Source organism: Empidonax traillii, unplaced genomic scaffold (assembly GCF_003031625.1).
Source record: "Empidonax traillii isolate 1590-97213 ecotype Southwest subspecies unplaced genomic scaffold, ASM303162v1 scaffold85:size1451899, whole genome shotgun sequence".
Classification (NCBI taxonomy): Eukaryota; Metazoa; Chordata; class Aves; order Passeriformes; family Tyrannidae; genus Empidonax; species Empidonax traillii.
Window position 1 is genome coordinate 767,285 of NW_020955278.1, and position 17,982 is coordinate 785,266.

General features: G+C 38.2%; 1 protein-coding gene across 5 annotated transcripts in view; it reads right to left on the minus strand.

Moving 5' to 3' along the window:
* ROBO1 (roundabout guidance receptor 1) overlaps positions 1-17,982 on the minus strand; it is a 697,339-nt gene that overhangs the window by 490,091 nt on the left and 189,266 nt on the right. The window contains exon 1 of one of the 5 annotated variants that reach the window (XM_027881211.1): positions 13,268-13,744. The exons of the other annotated variants lie outside the window; for them this stretch is intronic. Coding sequence (XP_027737012.1) covers positions 13,268-13,376 — 109 coding nt within the window. The 5' untranslated portion in view covers positions 13,377-13,744. Of the gene's footprint in view, positions 1-13,267; positions 13,745-17,982 lie in introns of those variants that run through there. 5 annotated transcript variants of the gene reach the window in all.

Consider the following 17,982-nt stretch of genomic DNA (forward strand, 5'->3'; position numbering starts at 1 on the left):
AGTAGTCAGTTGCTATAAAATACAACTAGATTGCTCTCAGTTTAAAAAAAAAAAAAAAAAAAAAAAGAAGTAGTACACTGTGGAAGCTACTGAGAAAACCAGACAGCTGCACAGGCTGATATCTCAAGATTTTATGCAGGTGTATTACTATGTTATTTATATTTGTCTAAGTTTTGCTAAGCTGGAGGGTTTCAATCCCAACATTTAATATAGCATGTTTGGAAATATTATGTATCAGATCTTCTCTAACCCACTAATGAGAAGTTTCTTTCTGCTGCTTTTTATTCCAGAGCCTCATTTTACCGTACGAAGGAAACCTAGTTTACAGGTTAGGACTTCTTTTCTCTAGAGAAAGTAACAGTTATCCAAGTGTTGAGTAAATGCTTTTGGTGAGGGACATGCATGCTGCTGTGCACGCTTTACAAGTACTATACATTTGTTTTCAAGCTCTGTCACAAAAGAATTCATTCCTTTTGCTAAATACTCAACCACTGAGCAGGTTCTACTTGGCAGAACTACTAACCATCACATTCTACTTTTTTTAAATGTTTCCTTCTCTATGTAAGTGCTGGAGACTGTTGCGTGTCATCTTAAGCCTGATTTACTGTTTGGTAATACCTTACTCTTGCTTAGTGAGTAATATCACTTAAATTCAGAGCAGGGCTTTTTTATAAGAGCCCAGAGACTCAGATTTTCCAAGGTGGTCTCGGTACACTACTGTGCAATTGAAATCTTCAAATTCACATGTCAGTGACATTGATCTGACTGTAAGTTCAGTTCCCAAAGAAACATGCTTTACTGCATGTTTTCCCTGCCTCTGAGAACGATTTTTCCTGGTTGCTTTGGAATCATGTGTTCCTAGATACGTTCTTGGCTTCTAGGACCTTTCCTGTTTTATTGGGGACTCCAAGCCCACAGCAGAGACACGCTGTACAAAAATGTTGTTGCACACTGAGTGGTCCAAAAGGCAAACTTTACCCTAATGAGCTTAATTTCCCCAGGCTCCTTTTACTGGCTCCTGCAAAGGAAACCCTCTGCTGAGAAACTTTGGGATAGCTTGGCTAAATTCAGCCTTTATAGAAACACCACCCTTATTTAGTTACTACCTAAATTGACTTATACATCTGGTCTCTTGGACTCCAAACAAAGTGTTAAATCATTTGATTCTTCTAGAGCTCAAGGAAACACATTTTTCCTCCATCGTGAAAAAGCTGCTGTAGATTTTGCAGAGCTGCTCAAGTCCTGAGACTATAACTTAAATTTTTATTCTCTTATCTTCATCATCATGAGTTGCTAACATTGTGAAAAGAACTAGATATTGAAAAGCATTCTTGCACAGCAGGAGACAACATGCTGCTATATATACACACACAGTTATGTAGAACTATCATCAGAAACTGTGTCAAAGCAGTTTTATCAATATAGAAATGCTTAAGCTAATCCAGAGTTCCATTTGCTTTTTACCTCTGCTGCAGTGTCCTCAAAAGACCGCATATGCCCAGATATTTCTGGATTGACCCTATTTCCCTGGCTGCTCATAACATATGGCAACACTGTCAGTAACCATCATAAAGTATATCTGGAGCCAAAAACACGTACAAGAGAATACCCATTTATAGACTTCGCACTATATACTGACATATCAATTTATCTTTTTTTTTTTTTTTTTTTAGCAGCACCAGGTTCTTATGAGCAAGAATCTCATGACAAGAATCTGTAAGAATACTAATTTTCTGTGGGGCTTCTTCAAATTCTCCTACATACTTTGTCTGTCATTGGCTTCATCCATGAAGTAAAGACAGCAAACACAGAACTGCTTCCAGCACCTTGTAGAGAAGTGAATAAAATGGCTCAATTAATATCTTTAGATACTGCAATTACTACAAAGTTGCTATATTACATATCATGGGCTGGAGCTACTTCAGAAACAAAAAGATTTTGACAAAATACCATCAGAAAAGGCTGAATTCCAGGATGAACTAACTCTTCAAATTGCCTTTTGATGCAGCACAGCTAGGTGACAATGGATGATTCCTATATTTAAATTGGGTAGTGACAATGAGTTAGAAAGGGAAAATTGGTTCATTCTGATGATACACATTTTCACAGAGCAGAAGGTGCTGCAGTTGCCGAAGGAAAGGGGTAGAACTTCTCAAAGAATATCTCAGGAAACAAGCCAATTGCATTTGTTGTTCTCAAGATACAGGAAGAATCCCTCAAAAGTAAGATATGGTATAGACCAAAGCATCTCCAGCAACAGGATGATGGACAGTACTTAACAACATAGGATAATATACTGAACATACATCAAAAGTCACAGATCTAACCTTACAAGACTCATAGTCTGAGATTTTAATATTAAAGATCAAGAAAAAAAAAAAAAGGTGTGAACTTTCTAATCTGTGTGGGATAAAATGCATGTCAAAGACTTGCTCTGGCACCTGCCTCATCATTTTCATATTTCTCTAACAGTTCATATGAAAAGGGTTTCTGAAATACAGCAGACACTCCTGGGAGACAATCTGACAAAACAGGCTCAGGTCTGCATCCACCAGCACAAAAGCATCATTGCTTCTCAGTCTACAATTTCCACAGTACCTGGGAGGTGCTTATGTACACAGATATCATATGTCCAATTAAAGCTTAAAGGTGCTGCATATAAAATACAAACTAAAATGTTTACAGTCATTAAAGAGAAGACATTAATGTCATAGTGCTATATGAAACTAAGCAGGCTTTGCTAAAAAAAACCAAACACTACTATTCAGGGCCATGTGATTTTTAAATCAAATATTGGATATAAAACCATTAGTGGCTGACATGTAAAACTGTAATATTCCCAATGGTCTCTAAGAAAAAAGAAAAACTAAGTCAGTGAGAATTTATTTTCAAGGAAACAAGTAGTTAAATTCTTCTTATGTTGCTGAACACACACACACACACACACACACACATAAACTAAAAAAAAATAAAATCTTTATTGGTACCTGAACATTAACAAATCACACCAACAGATGTTAAAGCAACCAGAAATTGATTGTGAGAAAAATACTGTCTTCGGATATTGTTGTAAAGGGACAACTGGTGTTAAGAAAGAAAGAGAGCATATTTGCAAAATTTTATCGAAAGAACTAGAAACAATAAAAATTGGGATGTATATTTATTAGTTTCTTCAGTTTTTCGGGTTTGGGGTTTTTTTAATTATGACATACAGACAGACTGTATTTTGGACAGAGTAAGTTAAAAACACATTTTAAGTAATATCTTAAACACCAAGCATAAAATTAACATCTTGTTACAATGTCCTGTAACCTACTCTGTTTTTATTCCTAATGTTACGTGTTGGCTTCTCTTTACACAAAACAGTAGTCTTTCTCCATTAACAATACACAGGCCCCATCTGTTTCTCATTAAATACCCTACTTTTTCTGTGTTGTGTGTTGTGTTTCTGTTGCAGAAATCTCTCAGAGAAAAACGGGTTTCATAACTAAGGATTTAGGTAAATTCTCGAAGCCTCCTCAGCTCTAATTCACACAGAAAAAGAAGGGTCTGGGAGACATTTCTTCCTACTGACTCGTTAGAGTTCCCCTCAACCTGCACCAGCCAAACATACCCAAGGTAGCCCCAAAACATGAAGGGGCATCTCTGTGTGCTACATGAGAGTCAAGATCAGTTTTGGGAGAGCAAGGATGAAGGTATGAAAGAGAGTAAGAACTCAAAAAGGCAGCTCCTTTCAGTAAAGCCTGTTAAGGACAAAATGCAAATAAAAAATGCAGAGAACAAAAGCCAGTGCTTTTTGTGGACTGCAATATATCAGAGGAAACATTCCACAGCAGTAATTTCCCAGCTTGACAATATAGCCCATTGGGTAGGCTGAAACATATAAAAACCTTGATGAAAGGCCATATAATTGAGAGTAGCAAACTGATTGATTCTGAACATATGTAAAAGAATAGCAAATAAATGTATTTGTAGCAGCTGCATTTTTCAGCTCAAGCCATGACAATTTTTCACGCAAAGATTTACTAGATAGCATACCCAGGATTTAATTTTTATAATTCATGAATTTTTCTCAATAATTATTCAAATATAGATTTTTAGTAGCCTGTGAGTAGTCAGTGCGTACCTCCTCTCAAGTTTCTGGTACGTAAATGAAAAAGGCTTTTGTTCTTTTTCACTCAAATTCCTACTAAGCCCTGTATCATGGAATATCTCAGACACACCAGGATCTTACACATAGCAGGAAAATAGGACGTTGGGTAGGAGAGAGAGACTCTATGAGTATCCTTTCTGCAAGAATAGTTGGTGCCAAGGACAGAGTTTCTTGCTGCAAAGAATATGGGAGAGGAAGGAATTAAAAGCATGCATGTGCCTTTAAAGGTACTAAAATCACCGAATGTGAGATACACTTCTATAGGTTGCATTGCTTCTGTGAAATTCAAATGTGAATGTCCTAATTTTTTGTTTTGTTTTTGGTTTATATCATATCCAATTTTTAGTGAAAACACAGGGATGTTCCAGGGACTCTGCAGAACAAAAATAGCACTTGGTCAGTTTTATCACAGTATCAGGTAAAACCAGTGATGGGAAATAAATGATCTCATCTATTCTTTCATTATCAAAGAAGTAATCCTGATTTTTATAAATATATTCCTTGTAAATATTTGCCATACACTTCTGAAGAACAAACTCTCGTTTATTACTCAAAAGAATGCAAATATGGATAATTACACAAAGAACAGCCATTCCTGAATCATTTGTGAGGAAACCTAGTTAAACGGGAGTTTGCAAGAAACAAGCAAATCCCATCACTGGTGGGGCCACTGAACAAACAGCCATTTAGAAAATAAACTTGTGCTCATAAGTTCTTCAGCACTGAACAAAACAGATGGTTATCTTAAATTTGCTCTCTTGTAGTTCAGGAATAGCAAAAGAAAGAAATTATCAGTGACTTCCACTTTTGGAAGAGTCTGATTTGGTGGTTTTATAGTTTAACACAAAAATCCAAAGATTGTCCAGGAAACATAAAATACATATTACAGTGGAGGTGCTCTATGAAGAGCAAGCTTCACATTTCCTTTTTTAGTTCACTATTTTTCCTATGTGCATCTTTTCACAATGCAGAAATACCTCCTTATTTACACTGAGTTCTGTTTCTAAAAAAATGCATGCCCATTATCTAGATGTGATTGTGGTATCTTCATTCATCAATCCCTCACACAGAAAGAATTCTTTTTATGAGTATTCATTGCCATAAGGATTTTTTTTCCCCATCTCTAACAGGAGAGACGCATTTATAACATCAGTAGTCCAGTGTAATGTCATTATAAAGCAATTATTTCACTGGAGGGCAGACCTGAAAAGGGACAGTGATGAATCAGGCAACTGTTCACTTTTAAGGATGTATAAATAGCAAACTAAACAAATGCACATCAGAAAAATATTTGCTCCCTACAAAAATACAATGAACTGACAACTAAATTTATACTTTTTTTCTGGAAAAATATATGAATACAAAAAAATAAACAAAGGACTTTGATTTAAGAAAGTCTTGAGGGTGTCAGTGGATTCTGATGCCCATCTTACTCTTGAAGCTTTGAGACAGACAAACATCATCACCTACAGAATCTGTGTAGACAAAATAGCCCCCCATACACCCACATATTTGCAACTCATGATTAGGAATTCAAGACTTTTGTAAAAAAAAAATAAAATGAGAAGAAAAGTTTTTTATTTTGGCTAAAACATCTCTCTCAGCCAACCCAAGTAACCCTTAAAACCCTGCTGTGTTCCAACTTGAACTTATGCAGTGGCGGACAGATTTTCTGATCCTTCAACATGCAACTCAAAGTTTCTATCTTGCTAAGATTCAGCAGGTACCTCAGAGAGCCACATAAGGTTGAAATATTGGTCAAGTCCTCAGTACTCCAAGAGGCAGGAAGTAGAATCCCAAGGATAGACTAGAACACTGATCACAGCAGTACCAGGCTGCTCATTTTCATGGGACTACTGTCACATGGGCTGACAACACTCACAGAAGGTACTGGAAAAGAGGCAACAGATTGGAAAAGCTTGAAAAAGCTTAAAAAAATGACAACTGGGGCCCCAGAAAAGGGTGTGGTATAGAAAGAAGGCAGAAGGGAAAGGCAAGAGGGAAACTGATGCATGAGATGAAGAGATAAAGATACTCCCAAGGACATGCCCAGGCAACACAGCATTGCTCTAGTCCCAGTTGCTATTCCCTTGGGGGATATGGAGGAGTTAAGAGTCTCCTTTCCTTTTGCTGGATGTGGGAAAGTAGGCTGACAGTGGGATTTCAGATTCACAGGAAGAGGAGAAAGGCCATCAAAAGGAAAGCATCCCTTGAAGAAAAAAAGGAAATAGATAAAGTGGCTTTGATGCGGAGATGTTTCTCCCCTGGTTCTTAAACTGTGCACCTGAGACTCAAGTCTCAGGGGTTTCATTAGCAGGAGAACACAAAACAGTTCCAGCTCTCGGCCCTGGAGGTGAGCAATGACTATTTGAATCTTTCTTGTGTCGGGAAACAGCCTGAAAATGGAGGAGCCGAGTGCAAGTACAAGGCTTTGAGATCACCGTAAGAGGAAGGAGGCAGTTAGCTGCTGTTCTTTTATGTATCTTGAGACTTCTTAATCATGTTTTTAGATGTTTGGAGTTAACAATGGTGCTCTTGGCAGGAAAGCAGACTTGGAGCACCATAAACTGCTTATCTAGGTACTGGGTGGTCCTCATGTTCCTCTTTGAATACTTATGCCTAATGATTCCATGCATCTCCAAGCAAAGAGGCAGAGGGAGGTGATTTATTGGGGAGCTTAACTATCTAAGATAAGAATAAAAAAGGGAATGCAGTCCTGAGGATTTTAGTAGAGGTCATGTAGAGAATTGTGTTAACTCTTCCATTGTGCTTAGAGCATAATTAAAATAAAGAGTTACAAATAAAAAAAAAAATTAATTTTATAGCTCTTAGGAAATACATATAATGTTATACAGAGTTATTTAAAATAAATTATTATCACATACATTTAAAGGAGAATATTCACAGGCTGGCTTTAAAAAATGGTACAGGAGGATCCACAAAGAAAAATGGCAAATTATCTTTTGTTAGAAAAAAGACGGTTTTCAAAAATTATTACTAAGAAATAATAAATGAAAAAAAAAAGTTTCTAAAAATTTATAATTAAATAATTTTACATAAAAATAGAACAAATAGGAGCAAAAAATTACACTTTTTTTCTCTTTGTATAAGTACTTCAAAATCACTTAAGGGCTTTCTTGAAACTGGATTGTGTTACAGAAATATAATCTCACAGCAGCTTCATTGACCATATCTATCATATGTGATGCTGTACATTGAAATTCAATTCAATTCCCTTCAAATTTATCAAAGGTCAAAAGTTCTGGGGCACCAAATGTTCCAAATTTTAATTACTCTAAAATCTCTACGCTTTTATGAATCAATATCATCTCACTTCAGTTTCTACCAAAAAATCTTACTGAAGCCATTTTAAAATAAAACAGTTCATTTCATCCTTATAACTTAGACAAATTAAACTTCTAAGTAAATTTATTTCTCAACATAAGAGGTCATTTCCTAGATGCTACAGACAGTATGATGAAAGCGAGACACTGAAGTTAATACCACAGACTAAGAAGTTGGCATGAGAAACTCCCAATTAGTTAAATGATAACAAGCAGAAATTGTTTATGCTCATCCAGATTCTCTTCTTTTCTCTGTCTTATCTTTCTTTTCCTCTCTCTTTACTTTCCTTCAGCCTTCAGCTATTTAACTGTCACCTTGTCACCTTTTTGTTTGCTCCCAGTTCTCTCCTCTCTTTCTCCCATTAAAAACATCTCTTCTTCTTTTCCTAATCTCTCTTTTCACCATTCCTCTAAGTTTCTTATCAGCCACATCTACTTAAGGAGAAAAAAACGGCTCCAGCATCTCAGGGCACTATCTTCTCTGTTCAAAGTTCTTATCAGACAATGAGTTACTGGACATTAAAATGTCTGTGATAAAACACTTCCCTCTATTGTGTGAAGTAAGAAAGAAAAAAAAAATACTTTGAAAGTGGTCTCAAGGTTAGGAAAGGCTGTGTTAAACCTTTCTAATTACACTTTAGCACCAAAGATCACGAAATGGTTTTGGTTTGCTATGCTGTTTAAAGCTCTCAATGAAGTATGTAGTACAAGATGATAATATTAATAGGCAAACTAACACATTCAATTATTTGGTACAAGTCAGGGTTAAATACTGCAACTAAAGAGCAGATTTGAACACCAATAACTACTCTAGCTGTTCAAGAAGAACAAGTATTTTATTCTCTTCTCTAAGATAAGGAACTTGCTGGTTTTTTCTTAGAAGAACATTAATTTTTAGCAATCTACCTTACACTTTTTTACATCAAACCAAGAGAATCCATCTGTGCAGAGAAATTAATCTCTTGTTGATGGTACACTCCCAGTGTTATTTTCTTTGGGATCCCAGTGGTCACTGCCATGTGGAGATATGGGCACAAGGACAGTAGTGATGTGCCTGGTCAGTGTTGCCTGAGGCCCAACGAGATGGTGACTGCAGAGCAACCCATCTGTCCTCAACGCTACAGCCCACCTCATTCTGAAAATCCTCCTGGAAAAAGCGTCTCTGGGATCACTGCAGCAGGTGACACCACCGGATGACACCAATTACACCTTGCTGTCCTCTGTCCCAAGACACCCTCACATCTAGACTGTGTGAGAGCTGTGCACGAGCTGGGCACACACCACAAAGCCAGCACTCCTGGCCCCACGGTGCCAGCAGAGGATGCTCCTCTCTGCCAGGTGTGGCAGGAGGTGCAGGACATGCCCGGCAGGGATGGACACTACGGGACGTTTTAGGGAGTGTGGCCTTCCCAGCTCCTCCCAGGCGTGGCCAGTATGCACACACCACACTCACAGGGCTGAAAAGTTATTTGAAATATATATTCATTTGATAGTCAAATATAAGCCACGGAATAACTTGCAATATTGAACCCCAATGCACACTGCAACATGTCTAAATTGAGATGAGTCTGAGGAAACTTGGAAAGAAACAGCTAAATTTTGCATTATAACAGAAGTAGGACCTTGCTTCTTTATCAATGGATTATAGGTAAAAATTATGAGTGTCGAAAACCAGAATAAATTTACAACCTATCAATTAATCACAGAACAGAAATGCACATTTTTAGCAGAAAAAAAGTTCACAATTTCAGCATATCCCTCTACGTAGAAAACACAGGACTGGGACTGAGAAATGACTAAAATTTTTTTGACAGGTTTTAGCATCACAACAAAAAAATTGTTAAAACTTTTAACGAAGTAGCTCTTTATGTACATACATGTAACTACGTATATATGTACACATTTCTGTATATATATACACACATGTCAACCCACAAAGAATCAGCAACAACAGGTATCATTCTTCTTTACTAATGAGTGATATATCAGTGACATTCCTTACAGTAATAATGGTTAAACAAAGGCTATGGCATTTGATATTTCGAATACCAACCACAGTAAATAAGCCAATAAAGCTGATCCCAATATCTTTGCCTGAAATACAAAATTAATCAAACAGTAGAAAGAGTAGTTTTAATGCCATTTAAAATCTTAAACGTCGTAATTCTATATCTATCAAAAATATGGAAGACACATTTCTGCTCCAGCTGTTCACTCTGGGACAACTTTAAATTCCAATCTTTACATGACAGCCAAAACCTGACCAAAATATTACAATTTTATTCTCAATAAACCGAGAAAACATATTTTATCCACAGATTAAACAATTTTAAGTTTTCCTAAAGTAAGAAAATTACATTAGTAATTATAGTAAAACAAAAAATATGCAAAGTTACAAACATTAGAAAACATGTTTTTACAATCTTCAGCTTAAACATTATATGCAGTACATCGAAGTTAATAGTAATCACAGTATTGCTCTATAATATTTTTCTGAGAGATAGTAAGACAGTCTTCATACTTTGCCACTTCAGTATCAAAATAACAGTGAGATTTCTTTGTGCTATTTCCTATGTGCATAGCCATGTAAGTCATAAAATACAGGCATTCAAACAATAATTGTTGGCTTCCTTAAAAATTAAGTGAATACAAAAAAGCAGTCAAGTTGCAGTAGAAGACATCATTGCCTAAGCAATTAAGAAATTGTATTCTTTATATATTTAAACATTGTAATACCACCTCTAAGGGATGTGCTGCCCCCCCCCCCCCCTTGTCTCATCTCAATGCTGTTAGCACTAAAAGCACAAATTCATATGGGAATAAATCCCCTTATTTTTCTTCCATTGAATTTTTTTTGTTAGAGTTTTTGTATTTGTCAGATGTGATCATTTCTCCCCACTCTCCCCAAATCTGATTTCACTCATTTGAGCTGTGGTGGGGCAGAACTAGGCTACAAATTTCCCAGCTCCAAGACCCTTCTATGGAAATGTAAAGAACAAAGCTTCGTCCAAGGAGGCGTAAGCTCAGATAAACCAAATACCACTCAAGGAAATGAGAGTTTTCTTGTGGTCCTTGCTGGGTCACTTTGGACCTGCCCTTGAGAAGCATCACTAGAATTCAGATCATGACAGCTTTTCTGGGCAACTCCTTATGCCTCTTAATATACCATGATCTTTTTCTGGAGGAGCATCAAAGAGAATCTGAAGAACTGCAAAGTTATTCTATCTTATAGAAGGCAACTTAGAGCAAAACTATTTTGAAATCTCTCTACATTGTAAATATAAATTACTTTTAGAGCATTTCTAAACTGCTACCTCTGAATGTTTTAGTGAAAACTCTGGTTAAGGGATATAGAAATCAGCCATGTCCCTTTTCATTTAAAGTCATATTTTTTTGGCTTTGTTTATGGAATATAAGTATGACCCCAATTAAATAAGAACATACATTACACAATCACAAGCCCTTTCAGATTTTTTTTTTTACTAGAATTTAAACTATGATGTGCAAAAACGAATCATCAAGAGAACAACTTTAAGTACTTTGTCAACTTACAGGCAAATATAGTCAAAAATTATTAGCACTCAACAAATAATCCATTAACTATAATTAAACATAATTTTGGCTTTCTCCTTTCTCAGAAAGGAGATATCTACTTCTCATAGCATCCAACTCTGCATGATATCTGCATTCTGCTAGTAGAGAAATTTTGACATCATGGATAGAAAGGCCAAATAGTAACAATGCAAAGAGTATTCCTGTAAAATCTCTCCTGTTGTTTTTAGTGAGACTGCTGCCAATATTTAAAGAAAAGGAACAATGAAGTCTAATCTACACATCTTCTCTTTATTTCAAGAAGAGATGATTCAGACCCATAACTTTTAACACATTCAGACAACTGATCTCTCTAAGCAGTTAAGTAACACAGTAGCAAGATGATATAATGACTAATTTACATCCTATTCTTCTTTAACCAAATACTGGCAATTTGCTAGTGGGCTGGCTTGAGAGAACCCTGACCTGAGAGAAGAGAGCAAGTAATTTGAATCCATGAAGTCTAATAACTAACTACAGGTGGCAATAAATGTTCTCTTACAGTTGCAAAACAATTTTCAAAGATGTGTTGCTCTTAAAACTCCCGAATATTTGTGTAATTTACTCATCGTGGTGAAATGCCATCACTTCATTAATGCTTTTGAGAGTGATTAACTTCATTAATGCTTTTGAGAGACATTAATATCTATGTTTATATTTATTTCAATTCTTCAAAGCAAAAAATAAAAATCAGACTAAATGCTCAGAATCACAAACTTCCAAACACCTGAAAGTCGATTAATCAAAACAGAATATACAGGATCTTTACTCCAGGAAATGGTGGGGTTTTTGTATAAAATATAAACAGATACTTCTTTTAGAATACTCCCGTATGGGAAACATACTGTGGAAACATTTCAATTAACAAACTTCAGTTGAGCCTCTTTTTCCACAACTAAAAGCACTCTTTTAGTCACAATGTTCATATATTTATAAGCCACAGGTTGTTATTTTTGTACATCACTCATGCACACGTTAGTGGCCTACTACTTTGGGCTGTGTATTTTTTAGGTGTAAATTACTTGTGGGTGGACGAGGCAGTTCTCAGTTCCACTTAGTCCAGCATCTCTCTCCTTAATGCTTCTGATTTGGGGACTAAGTGGCAGATTTATTGATACATATGTTCATACTTCAGGCTAAACAAATATTTCTGGAGCTGCAGATTGGCTCCCAGATAACAGCACTTTCAAGATAATACCCATCCCAAAGATACCAACAGCCACCCCTCCAAGTTCTCGTTATTTTAGGGGTTTCCATCATGTATGTTTTCCAAGCAACCACACCACATTTAGCTGAATTAAACAGAAAACCTTAATAACTCCATTTTCAATATTTCTTCACTTTTTTTTTTTTTTTTTTTTTTTGGTAATATAAGCATTTCTACCAAAAAACCCCAAACAAACAAAACTCCAAAACCACTGCAAAGATTTACAGACATAATGATAACGCTATATTGCCCATCATGGGCATGTTTATTTATAAATAGCTGGACAGGAATAAAAAATAATTTCAGTGAGAACTGAGTTGCTCTTTAAATGAAAATAATCATCTGGTTATTTCAGTCAAGCAGCTGTGTATGCAGTAGGAAGTGTCACTCCCAAATATTATGATGACTCATCTACTTTCCCTTTCTAATAGTAAATGTTCTTTTCTCTTTTTAAGCGCAGCGTTGATAAACCCTGCACAAGCTGCAATGCTACATTACATCCCCCTTTCTAAATCTGCAGAATTTAAACCGCAGTTACCCATTTACACCCACAAAATCACCCCGTATAATCACTGGGGTTGCAAGCTTCCCTTACACAAACAGCAGACCTGCGAGATTCGCTGCCTTTATCAAAGCCAGCATTTGAAAGAGCATGCAAAATGTTCCTAGTGGAAATAGAAAAGGTACAGCCTGGACATCTCACAACTTCCTGGGCAGAGAGGAGTTAACCAGCACAGGCAGATCCGAGAGCTTGCAGTGAGACACAGGACTGTACTGCAGATGTGTGGAGCGCACTGAAGGTGTGGCCCGTGCTCTCCACTTGCATATTTAAATCCTTGAATTATATGGCCTTAAGGCTGTTATTAAAGAACAGCCTCACAGAGAGGAAGAATTACACAGAGAAACGAGGCCTAACACATTTCTTCAAACAGAGAGCTGAGAAGAAGAGAAGGAAAAGCCCAGGTTACTCACGATTCTTTTCACCTCTCCACCTTGACCCCGCTTTTATTCTAGGCGCGATGTCCACAGCAGCAGTTATGTCTACTAGCCCAAGCAGCAGCAGCAGTGACAGCACAGCCATGCCAGGTAACAAAAAATTAAAAAAAAAAAAAAAAAAAAAAAAAAAATCACCTCCACCTGGAGTACTGATAGAGATGAATTAGATGACTTTCCTTAGTAATGAATAACTGGAGCTAACAGCACTTACTCAGCAGAGGGAGATGTAAAACATTATTCCTACCAGAAATGTTTATTCAAAATTTCCATTGCATCGCCTATTTCCTTTATCCAGAGAATGCAAAAAACAGAAGAGTTGTAAAGGCTTCCCCTAGCCAGGAGCCTCTGGCACTCAGACGCACGAGGAGATGCAGTGGCAGCTTTCTGTGGTCCCTCAGAAGCCACCGGCTCCTCACCTGCCTCTGCCACCTCTCAGCCCTTCCCAGTGTTTATCAACATTCCCCACAGCACCCTAGCAGGGGACACAGCCAAGCTGAAAACGGAGGAGTTTTTTTCTCCCTCGCTTCCATATTTCACTGCAGTTTCACAGAGCTGATGACACATAACGTTTCCATGTTGACACTCAAATCTCATTACATTCATCAATGGCCACAAAAAACCAGTTTGTCAAGCTTCCCCCCTACCCACAGAGGGGAGGCAAAGGCAAAAATATAATATATCCAAGACGAGAAAGAAACGCTTAAAAAAGAAACTTTTTTTTTTTTTCTTTAAGCTGTTCAGTAACTCTGTCTCTTATTCAGCATAAGTGTCTTCTATTTCTAGGGAAAATAACACAAACAATACCACCTCCCACGCAGGTTTCTGCCAGCAGATGCTGCATAAAAGGGAACAGTTCACTGACAGTAAGAGAAGCTCTGAGAAACTGGGTACAGAATCTGTGCTACCCAACAAACCTTCCCCCTGCAGCCCACCAGCCTCTGGGCACCCAGAGCCCAGTGCCAGAAGACTCTAGTGCTGGCAGCACTGCCAGCAGTGCAGTGGGCAGAGATTTAACCCTGTATCTGTCCCCAGCTGGGAGCCAGATCACAAACGTCCCCGCGGCGACTGAAACAGTCTCAGGGAAAAACTCAAACACAAATTGTGTGCTAACCCTTTCACCAGAATTATGAAATCATTCCACACGACTTGTGAAGACCCAGAAAAGCTTCATCCTGAGAGCTGAAAATCACTATAATAAGACCAGAGGGCTTTTCACTCATGGTGACAGAAAGGCTTTAGTCTGTAAGAAGTCTACATTTATATTCAATAAAAGCAACTGCAAAATATCTAGTTCTGTAGCATCATCAGCCTCAGGAATACTTAAAAATTGTTACTTACTTATACAACAGTAAAACTTATTTTCTTAATAGAATAGCAATGACATTCTATAAGCTGACCTGCCTCACACATGATGTCTGTTGAATAGATGCTATGGATATAACTGAGCTGCAGCATTAAGGGTTTTTTTGAATAAAGCACTGGAATAAATGTCTAGATATAATTTCAATTACCAAGAAAGGAGAGACAAAGTTATTTCAGTCCTAATAATGCATTTTATTAATTTACAGTGTTCCCAGCCACTGCTCTTTATGAGCTCAAAATGATTACTGCTGTTGAAATATTCCACAATGATCAGTTAGGGTGTGACCAGCTGAAGCCATTCCTTTCTAAACATTCTTATGCCAGTGATGGAAACTTCCCAAAAGAGGCCAGGATGAATTTTTTCACCTAGAGCTGGCAGACCTCAGATGACCATAGAGGTACTGTACCAGAAAGTTTCGATGGCTATTAAAGTGGTTATCCACAAAACCTTTAAAAGGAATGCTTCATTCCTTCATTTGGACTAGCTGGAGAAATTAGGAAGTGAGATGTGCTCTTATTTTAATTTGGGTTTACTGTGTTCAGTATAAAAAGCAAAGTATTTACAGCAGAGGATATAAAGGACCTGCCAAATCTCCCACATCTCACACGTTATAAGCAGCCTCCAATTTTGCTCTGAGCCCAGAAGCCCCTGCATGGCTGTTCCCCCAGTGCAGATGACCAGGGGTGCTGGTTTATGTGCAGGGACCCAGCACTGTGCAGGGAGAGAGTCTCCACGTCCTTGACTCAATGGAAATTCTTGATGTAGAGCTTTGGTTTCTTTGTGATAATTTTATTTATCAGGAGTCACGTCTATGGGGCGAAGAACAAGGGAGCATCACTCCTTAAACATGCTGTTAGGCCTTTGGCCCGTAGCAAAAATAACTCCTATGGTAACAAACAGCATGAAAAGAAATGGTTAAGGGGTTCAGACTGCCTTTTTTTAAAGCACTTCCTAACTGCACATCCTTCCCCATCAGAAATCAAGCAAGGGAAGCGTGTCAATAACCACTCTCTGAAGATGACTCATCATGTTACTGGTTATGTAAGACACCTGAATGTACCAAACTGTTCACTGCACCAAAATACAGTAGAGGAAAAAAACCCTCAGTCAGTACAAGGCAGTGCTTTAGGAGCAAAAGAGCAGTAATGCAGAATGGTATAGTTTACTCTGAATGCAGAAAAAATTGACTTTTCAAATGACAGCTGTAATTTGGAGCACCAAAACGAAAAGGCTTTGTGATCTTGCAGTTGGCAGTGCACTGTTTGAAGGACAGAAGAGAAATATTTTCAAGGAAAAATAAAAAACCCACACGAACCAAAGCGTGGAACTGCAGAATGAAAAAAGTTAATCTGAGCTAAAAATTTGAGCTGCCTCGTAGAAGAAACCCCTGTCTGGGAGTTAATGCTTTTTATCCTTTATTTGGTCCCAGATCCAAACCTCACTGAGCCTTGTGCTGTGCAAAAGTAAACTGGTGCATCAGATCGGTGTTTCAGCAGCCGTCGGCTGAGCTCTCAAGCCCTGCAGTTGTTTTGTCTATAAGGCAGTGATACACAGAGCTAGGGCAAAGTTTCAGAACTGTAGGCCAGGCGGCTTTTTATCTTACAAGATTGATGGAAGGGAACTTTTATGGACACAGACCCCTGCATGGGCATTTTTGCACAAGTCGCATCCATTTATCTCCTCACAGGGGAAGGAGCTGTTGCCTTCAGAAAAGCTACACCGTTCCCTGATGGGTGTGAAGGGATGCCCAAAGGAGCATCCCACGAGTGACCATTTTTCATTCACACACAAAAATGCAGTCAGACAGGGAAAAAAACATTTTTATATCTCTCTGTCTAGCAGTGTTGCTAAACAGTGTTGCTGGTTGGCAGGACAGCGGGCAGTCACTGCCATCAAAGAAATGCCAGTCCACTATCTTCCCCCCTGGAGTAATAGCACGTAAACCAAAACTGATTAAGCATTCAGAGGTGTGAAGCCCAATAAAAGGTGCCCTGTGATTCAGTGATTCAGTGTTTTATAGCTCATTTAACCAGTTTCAGTTTCTGCTGTATAATTTCTGCTCATGAGTTCCTCAGCAATTTGAAAGCTTACTCAAAAGCAAGATAATTAATTCTGGAACTAACCAGGTGGACAACTCTTTCAGAATTGCAGTGGACCCCTTATGCAAGACTGGGTACCTTTCTGACTTATATGTTACAGCTCAGTCAGAAGTTAAGGACTTGAAGATAAAATTGCAGAATAAATTTATGGCCTGTGTTATGCTAGTTCTATCTAGCTTTAATACACATCATTCTCTCAGATTTTCAGACATATTTAATTTCTTTTCTCCTCAGCTTTCATTATGACTCAGCCCTTTAAATTCTGGTTTACCGCACTATAGATAAAAGTCACTGGCAATTTGCTGCATAGTTCTTTCCTTGAATAAAGAATTTTCCACAGAGCTTTTTATTCATAAAAACCAGAAATTTTTTCCTAAAGTTCTCTCTCCCTTCATTACAGACTTCACCTTCACCTTCTTCTAAATGGTAGCAGAGCTCTCTACAGCATCTTGGCGTGGGCTTCCAGGGAGGGTGTGAAACAACTTCCTTCTTCATCCATTCACAAAGACATGATGAAAACTACAGCCTCTCCCACTGGAAGCCTGAAAGGCTGTGAGGTCAGCCCTTTTGTGCACAGAAGTCCTTCTCCACTTCTCAAAGTCACTTCCTCACACAGGGGCATCTCTGTCACTTCTGAAGAACCCACCACTGATTGTGTTGGAAATTGCCAACCTGGAAAGCTTTTTTACCACAGAAGTCACATGCTGCTTTAGTGCTGAAGGAGGACAGACTGACTAGGCAGAGCTTGGCTGGGCACCCATAGCACGGGCTCATGAGTCATCCCCTCCTGAAAGTCACACAAGGAGTGGGTCAGCCCACAAGTAAGGGCATCTATTGCTCCCTCCCTCTCTTATTGTGGAGGGTAATGAGGTGCCCTTTAGGGTCCTTGAATTCAAGGCATCTTTATCAAGCTTGCAAAGCAAAGCAGGTCTCTATTTCTGCAGTACCTCTATACTTTAAAAGCTGCCACACGCAGCTCTGACATCGCCTTTGGCACGTTTCTGCAATGGTTTCCCATTATAGAAGAAAGACTAAATCTGGTGACTCTCAGGGAGCCCCTGTGAGCAGCCATACAGAGACTTTGAGGCATGGCAGGACAACAGTTACACAACTCGTTAAAGCTAAACATTGGCCAAGTTTTATTTTGCAGCCCCTATGACTCTAAAAACTCCGGGGAGATCAACTCAGATGCAGCAATGTTTGCCATGAAAACATTGTAATTCTGTGAA